The sequence below is a fragment of the Balaenoptera physalus genome (genome assembly GCF_965194825.1).
Source record: "Balaenoptera physalus genome assembly, chromosome: 10".
Classification (NCBI taxonomy): Eukaryota; Metazoa; Chordata; class Mammalia; order Artiodactyla; family Balaenopteridae; genus Balaenoptera; species Balaenoptera physalus.
This window is the reverse complement of record NC_138889.1, coordinates 111,868,062-111,875,863: the sequence shown is the minus strand read 5'-3', so window position 1 is coordinate 111,875,863 and position 7,802 is coordinate 111,868,062. Positions and strand designations below refer to the sequence as shown.

The 7,802-nt window shown below is 66.1% G+C and overlaps 1 protein-coding gene across 12 annotated transcripts in view; it reads right to left on the bottom strand.

The window, feature by feature from the left end:
• Positions 1 to 597: 597 nt before the first annotated feature.
• Positions 598 to 7,802, bottom strand: part of OSBPL5 (oxysterol binding protein like 5) — a 68,984-nt gene continuing 61,779 nt past the window's right edge. For 9 of the 12 annotated variants that reach the window (XM_082409652.1, XM_082409657.1, XM_082409661.1 and 6 more), the window contains 8 exons: positions 7,498 to 7,595; positions 6,929 to 7,018; positions 6,701 to 6,837; positions 6,082 to 6,267; positions 5,718 to 5,844; positions 3,965 to 4,106; positions 3,425 to 3,527; positions 598 to 1,711 (listed from right to left, as the gene is read on the bottom strand). In XM_082409652.1, the coding sequence (XP_082265778.1) occupies positions 1,573 to 1,711; positions 3,425 to 3,527; positions 3,965 to 4,106; positions 5,718 to 5,844; positions 6,082 to 6,267; positions 6,701 to 6,837; positions 6,929 to 7,018; positions 7,498 to 7,595 (1,022 nt within the window). In that variant the 3' untranslated portion in view covers positions 598 to 1,572. The remainder of the gene's footprint in view (positions 1,712 to 3,424; positions 3,528 to 3,964; positions 4,107 to 5,717; positions 5,845 to 6,081; positions 6,268 to 6,700; positions 6,838 to 6,928; positions 7,019 to 7,497; positions 7,596 to 7,802) is intronic. The other 3 variants (XM_082409653.1, XM_082409654.1, XM_082409655.1) reach the window with 3 other exon arrangements.

The window sequence follows — 7,802 nt, the reverse complement described above, 5'->3', positions numbered from 1 at the left end:
CGGCCCCAGTCCAAGTCCATCCTGTCCTGCGGCCTCTCCGTGTCTTTCATCCTTCACGTACTGTCAGGGTTGGGCTGCAGTCTCCCCGTACTGTGGTGCGTGGTGTCTGCGGTCAGCTGTCCCCACCCTCCCCTTCAGGGGCATCCTGGGCTGTCCCAGAAAAGGGAGGCCCACTCACCTGGCCCTGGTGTTTGTGAGCACCGGGAATGGTGGCCACAGTGGAATTGAAGGGCTGGGCTGGGGGCAGCAGGGCAGGGAGGGGGCTGTAACTGTGGAGAAGGGACCGGGCCAAATGGGCTTGAGGGCCACCCTGGAGGCCCCGGTGGGCAGCGCCCCTCCCGTGTCCTCAGCTGGCTCAGCGGCTGTTTGACAGGACCCCAGCTTCCTGACGCTGGCTCAGCAGGGTGGGCTGCTTCTAACTGCTCCCTGCAAACTGCACCCCCATCCTCCACGGACCTCCTCCCTCCATCCTCAGGGCCTCGGAGCCTTCCCTGGGCCCCTCCAGCCCCAGACAGCTTCTGCTGGCATTGAGTTTCTCCCCTGAAAGACACCCCACCCCCGCCAGTTTCCAGAAGTTCCCCAAGAAGACAACACACACAATATGTGTGTCTGTTTATTTCAAGGGATGGAGCAAAGACATGTCCCCAAACTGGGGGAGGGCAAGAACATGGGTACATAAACTGGACAATCAGCTCAGATGACACCGCCACAACATAGTTTAAGGCTCCGTGTGTATCTATATGTGCAGATGCTCACACACACACACACACACACACGCACACACACACACCCTGGCATTTGACACAGGAATGGAGGCCAGACGCCAGGCGCTGTTTGCAGCCTGCCTAAAATATTGCGATTGCGTTTATTAAAAACGTGTGGGAGGGGAAGACCGTGCATCAATCTGAGCAAAGTGTCCAACTCAGGCTCCAGGCCGGGGACGCTGCCCCCAGGCACGCCGTGCTCACATGTGCCGGCCCCAGCTTGGCACGTCCTGGCTGAGGGAAGTGGGGCGGGTCCTGTAGGTATACGAACTGGGCTCGGTCCAAACAGCACAAAGGCAGAATAAAGCCCCAAGCGCCCTCTCCAAAGTAGCCCAGCTGGCACCCCCAGCCCACCTGTGGCCCCTCCAGGCCATTGTGGGCAGGGTCTCAGGAAGGGATGGCCTGTGTGTTAGGCCCAAGGACGACCTGGGGTCCCGGCTTGCTCCTCAAAGCCCCCCACTCACCCCTGCTGGGGAACAACATCCAGAGCCCTGCGGGCCCTCCTGCCCCTCCGCCATCAGTCCCCTGAGGCTGACCGGGGATGATGGGACGAGGTCACCAGGGAGTGCAGTGCACAACGAATGTGGCATTTGGCTTCAGCAGTAAGGCCAGCGCCTCCCCGGGAGGACCCCGTGTGGCTCCCCAGGTCCCTCCTGCTGTTGTGCCGCCGTGGGCCCCTCTGTCCACAGAGGCCGTGCTCGCTGAGTCTCTGCCTCCACGGGGCTGGCTTAAAGTGCTAGGTGCCTGGGAAGGAGGCTGGGGCCGCCCGAGTTCTGCAGGCGATGCCCGCGCCGTCCCCAAAGGGCTCTTATTTGAGGATGTAGTTAATGAGCAGCTGACACGCCAGGAACACGCAGAGCAGGAACCAAGGGCGGGGACTGTGCAAGAGGCCTGGGGCCGGTGCCTGCCTGGCCTGTGCCGTGGAGCTCAGCACGGCCGAGAGATGCCTGGAACGATAGGGCGCCGCAGTTCAGCCAGGGCCAGCCCAGGCAGGATGGCGCATCCCTGCCCCGGGGTGCACATGGGGGTGGAGGGCTCATTTACGGGAGGGACCCAGGGCACAGTGGCTGCACTGCGCTTCCTGGGCACACATTCCAGGGAGGCGGGGGGGGGGGGTGTCAAGGCTGGGGGAGTTGGGCCTCTTAAATCCTCCCTCCCACCTCCACTGTTATGGGCTGAACTGTGTCCCCCAAAGTCCTCTGTTGGAATCCTGATCCCCAGCGCCCCAGAATGCAACTGTATTTGGAGATGTGACCTTTAAAGAGGTGAATAAAGTAAAATGCGGCCACTAGGATGGGCCCTAATCCCGTAGGACTGGTGTCCTTATAAGAAGAGGAGGTCAGGACACAGACACACACAGAGGGACGACCCCGTGAGGACACAGGGAGAAGACGGCCGTCTACACGCCAAGGAGAGAGGCCTCAGGAGGAACCAGCCCTGCGCTGATCTTGGACTTCCAGCCTCCAGGACTGGGAGAGGTAAATGTCTGTGGTTGAAGCTGCTTCCCTGTGGTACTCTGTATGGCAGCCCAGGAAACCCATAGCCCCGCCCTGGACTCTGACGTCAGTGTGTGTCTGGACCTCAGCAGAAGCTTCCGGCGGTTCTCCCGGCCACCTGCCTTGCAGCTAGTCTTCTGTGGTGCTAGATGGCCACCCCGACCCTCCCGGCTCCCACGGCCTCTGGGCTCAGCTCCACCACCTCCGCCCCCTCACCTGACTCGCCCTTCTCCCGGCAGTGGCCCACCTGTGGTGGCCTCTGCTCTCCGTGCTGACCTCTGCTCTCCCCCTTTGCAGCTCCTCCCCGCCCACCTGCATCCTCCTCCAGGAAGCCCTCCCTGACCATGGAGACAGCATTCCTCTCCCTCTCTGGGCCCCACACAGCCTGCAGTGGAGTGGGGTGCTAAACAGGTGGGAAGCGCCTCTATGCCACGTATGGGTGGGTCACAGGCACGAAATTCTAGGCTTCCGAGGGCGGCTCCGATGCTAACAGCTGGGTAAGTGCTCGCGGGGTGCCAGGCACAGAGCTCAGCCCTCTGCGCCATCCTCCTCCTGCCCCAGGGCCCCTGCTGTCACCCCAGTTCACAGATGGGCAGACTGAGGCAGGGACAGCCCGAGGTCCCACAGGCCAGGCGTCCTGCAGCCCTGCTGGAGCCAGGAGCCTGGCTCTGGGGCAGAGCTGGCAAGCAGGGCTCTGCCTCCTGGTGCCAGCGAAACAGTGTGTTCCCAGTCTTCCCCGAGATGACTCACCCAGCTGTGCCTGAGGACCCACTATTCTCGGAGCTGGGGCCACCGCAGGGCGGTAGGAGACATCCTCGGGGGAGCCGGTGCTGGCAGCACCTCCTTCCAGCTTCCGTCTGCTCCACCGGCCACAAGCACGGGCAGCCCTGCCCTGGTTCACCTGGCCTCCATCAACCCCCGCCAGGCCCAGCATCCTCCTTGCCGGCTCAGCCTGTTTACACGCCGCTTTCTGCCCTGCCCGCCCCTCGCAGAGGGCAGAACCCAGGAGGTCCCCTGTCCTCGCCCAGCAGCCAGACCGCCTGAAGTCCTGAGGGTTCTAGCCCAAGTGACAGTGCAGGTGAACGCCTCCCCTCACCCCCCGCCGGCTCTGGCTCTCCTGCTCTCTGACCCGGAGCCCCGGCTGGACCCCCGAGCGTGGCCCACCTATGTAGCTCCTGCTGGGCCTCCCGGATGGACAGGATCCCCTCGTGCAGCAACTGCAGCCGCCACGCCTCCTTCCCACACCGAGGGCACGGGCTCTCGCAGCCTGGGACGCAGGACCCGGCGGACAAGGGAACACGGGGTGGTGGGGGAGAAGTGAGGATGAGCGGGGATGTCTGGGGAGCCGGCAGGTGGGGTCCTGGGGCCGTGTCCCACCTCACAGGAGCCTTCAGGTGAAGCTAATAATACAGGGAGGTGGTGCCGAGGGATGTTTCCAGAGGGAACCCCGGGCTCAGCTGGCCTCTGATTAGCCCAGAGGCGGGGACCAAGCTGGGGAGACAGGCACCCCCTTGAGGGCTGGGGGCAGAGAGGCAGGAGCCAACCCGGAGAGTCACAGACAGGTGGACAGGGCCCGGCCTCGCCCCTCGCACTGGCCCCGCCCCCTGAGTGCAGACTCGGGAGCCCCGCCCCCTCCCGCAGCCCCATCTGCCCCTGGGCTTCTCTCCGCCCGCCCTGAAGAGGGCGTGGCCCAGGCGGGCTCACCCGGAGCGAAGTCACGGTCCTCCTCCTCCTCGTCAGAGAGCTCCGGGCAGGACTCGGGCGTGGAGCCGCTGCTCTCGGTGGCCTGGCTGTGGCCAGACGGCTGGTCGCTGGCCTTGCGGAGCCGCCGGTCGGGGCCAGACCCCTGGAGGGAGATGGAGCAGCTGTGGCCGGGAGCTCACCCGCACCCTCGTGCGCCCGCTGTGCCCTCGGCGACCTGCTGGGGTGTCGCTGGCCTTGGGGACGTGGTGGTGGGTTTATGCCAGGGCAGCTCCAGAGGAGGTGGCCGGCAGAGGAGGGAACTGCTGGCTCTGGGTGCACAGAGGAGGTCTGGCCCTGCCCTGCCTGGGCTAGAGCCTCACTCCCCCCGGGCCTCAGTGTCCTCAGGGGTAATGCAGACTGCTGGTCCCTCTGTGGCGGCCTGGGGACCGTCACGAGGTCCTGCCCAGTACATGCGGAGATGATGGGGGTGGGGCCAGGGACCCGCTCAGTGTGTGAGCTGACAGCTAGGGCTCCCCCAGCGTGGAGGGACCCCCAGGCTGGCCGGCCTCAAACAAGCCCCCTGAGTACAGGAGTGGCCAGGTGACAGCAGGCCTGTGTCCAACAGATGGGCCCGGGATGGTGCCTGGACGCTCTGCATTAGGGCCCTGTGGCTCTGATGTGTTATCAGTGATGGGGGGTGGGGTCAGAGATGGGGGGTGGGGTCAGCGATGGGGGGTTGGGCCAGTGCTGGGGGTGGGGTCAGAGATGGGGGTGTGGTCAGTGCTGGGGGTGTGGTCACTGATGGGGGTGGGGTCAGCGCTGGGGGGTGGGGTCAGCGATGGGAGGTGCAGACAGAGATGGAGAGTGGGGCAGTCCACCCAGGTGGACTTTGCCGCAGGGACAGGTTTAGGGGTGTGGTGGGGCCCGAGCCAACTGGAAGGGCTGAAGAGAAGGAGGAGGATGCAGGATGTCAGGTGGACACGTGTGCGAGGGGCTGGGGCCACCTGGTCTAGGCCGAGGGGCCGCGGGATGTGGCGGAAGGGTGGGTGGGACACACGTGGCTGGTGAGATACTGTGGCCCCTGTTTGCTGGGAAAATTGGGGCCCCTGGGCAAGATGGGGAGTCCGCCCTTCCCTGCCCCGGGTGGGCCGTGCCCCCCGGCCGTGTGCACAGTGGGTGCCCAGCTGGTGTAGCGGGTGCTGTTCCACACGTGGAACCTGCCCACGTGGTGGGAGCCACTCCAGGCTTCCCTCAAAAGGCACCTCTGTCTGGAGCTCTCCTTCCTTGTGTCTCCTGGAACCTCCCACCTGCACTCTCACCTGCCCTCCCCCGCGCCTCCCACCCTCTCTCCCACACTTTTGAGGCCCAGGCATCTGGGTAAATGCGCCGCCTCCTCCTCCTACTTGGGCGAATCCCTGGGCTGCCCTGAGCCTCCATTTTTTTCATCTGTGGAATGGGATAACGTGCTGCCCGCACCGCAGAGGGCGGCTCTGGGGGGTGATGGGCCAGGACCATACACTCCGGCACAGTGCCCTGAACACCGGGGTGCCCTGGGAACTGAGTGTCCTGCAAATCCAGGCATCCAGGCCCCATGCTGGGCAGGGAAGGGCGGGGCAGGGACGCAGGGGGATGCCAGAGGAGACCCTGCTAGGACGTGGGTCAGAGTGTGCCAGGGTGGGGGACCCAGAGGAGGGGGGCCAGGCAGGTGGGTGTGAGGGTGGGCAAGGGGTCACACCTGGAGGGACCCAGCAGGGGCCCTGGGGGTGGTGCTGACCTGGTGCCTGGGCCCCGGGCTGCCCAGGAAGGTGGTCTGGCGGGCCATGGTCTCCCGCCGCAGGGTGTGCAGGACCCCGTCTTGCTCAAACTGGGCAATGTCCTTCAGGGGGTCCCAGGGGCTGTGGCTGGAGGGTCCAGAGAGTGTCCGTTGGCAGGGGCGGTGGCCCTCGGAGTGAGGGGGCCCCATCCCGGCCCAGCCCTCAGCCTCCCAGCAGGACTGGAGACCCTCAGGGGAGTGACCGTTGCCTGCACCTGTGTGCAGCCCCTGTGTGACCCTCCGTCCCCATCACCCAGGGCCAGGACAGCGGGGGTCTGCTACCCAGCCCAGGGCGGGGCCCAGGCCGCTCTCTGCCAGCACTCACTCCTCGTATCGGTAGCGCCACTCCCGGCTGGCGGGGTCCAGCTGGAACAGCTGCGGCGACCAGGGCACCAGGTTCTGCTGGCGCTCTCGGGCCCGCTGCCGCTGTGCCTCCTCCAGGGCAAACTTCTCCTGTGTGGCTTTGTGCTGGTCACCCTCGCTGATGGCCCTGGTGACGTGCTGCCAGAGCCTGCGAGCGGAGCACACGCTCTGAGCTGGGGGACCTGGGCAGTCCCGTCCCCTCACGCTAGAGGGGAGCCTCAGAGCAACCTCCACTTGATTGCCTCCAGTGACAGGGAGCTCACTGCCTCTCAGGGTGCCCGGGTCTCCTGGGCACTGTTGATTTACCCTGAGACGGTTCTTTCTTACGCTGGACGCACACCTGCCACCAGCAGGGCCCTCCCTGTGGACTGCAGGTCATCTGCCCCGGAGCCTGCTCTTCCCCAGGCCTCCCCTGCTCTCCCTCCAGCTGCCCACGGCTGGACGTGTCCTCTGCCAAGAAGGGTCCACTCAGGTCCGTCCTCCCTGCCAGGGACATCCAGGGAACGTGCATCCAGGAGACAGCAGCTGCCGGCCCGGCCACCCCAGCCGGGGTCAGGGGTCCTGCGGCGCCCGGGCCTCACCTCTCCGACTCCAGCTCTGTCTGCTCCTCCAAAGGCACCGTGTGCCGCTTCAGCCGCTGCCCGCGGATCTCCTCACTCGGGTTCCAGAAGAGCTCGGCGCCTCCTCTGCCCTCCTCCTTGATGAACACTTCCCTGTCCTGCCCCAGACGGCCGGGCGGGTCAGAGGTGCCGGCCGTGGCCACTGCTGTCCCCGGGCCCACCCGCGCCTGCCCGGAGGCGGCCTCTCACCCAGTGTCCCGTGAGCCGTGCCAGGACCTCCTCGCCCGACGTGATCTTCCCGGAGACCTGGTTGAGGCTCGTGCTGCCCCCGAAGAAGGGCTGCGGGGACACACCCGAGACGATGCCCTCACGACGCCGGTGAGGGCGGCAGCCACGCCCCCCTCGTGGAGCTGGGGAGGAGGGGCCCCTTCCTCACGGCGGGGAGGTGAGCTCCCAGCCCCAGTGCATGGGGGGCCGGCTGGGACGGGACTGAAGCTGGAGGTGGCCACCCTCGCCCACGGCCCAGCCTGAGCTCAAGGGTGCTGGGTCCCCGCCAGGCCTTTGTGCCCCGTGGTGGGGAAGGGGCCTGGGCCTGTCCTAGCTCTGCTGTGTGGCCTGTGGGCAGCCCCTTCCCCTCTCTGGGCCCCGCTGTGCTACAGGGAAGCCAGGAGCTGCTCATCCATGTGCACCTGCTCAGGAAACCATCCCTGGGGCACTGAGAGGGCAGGAGGGGGCCCCCCAAGGCCTCGCCTCTCCCCGGCCCAAGCCCCACGCCCCCCAAGGCCCCTGGGTGGCCGAGGTGCTGTGGCCAGTGCTACCTTGAGCTTGAATTCCAGCTCAGCCTGGAAGTTGTTCTTCTCACACTCGACGGTCACTCTGCCGCCCAGCTCCATGGTCATGGTGCCATAGAGAATGCCTGGAACACAGCCGCATCGGGGGGTCAGGGCCACCCTCGGGCCAGCCGAGCCCCCAGACCTCTGCCGAGTCCTGACCCAGCAACACTGAGCCGGGGAGGCCCCTGTCAGGGCCCGGAGGGCGAGATGGGAGCAGGGAGGGGGCAGGCGCTCTGGGGGCAGTGCTGCCAGGAGGAGGAGAATCTTGTTAGGTGAGCAGAGCCCGTGAC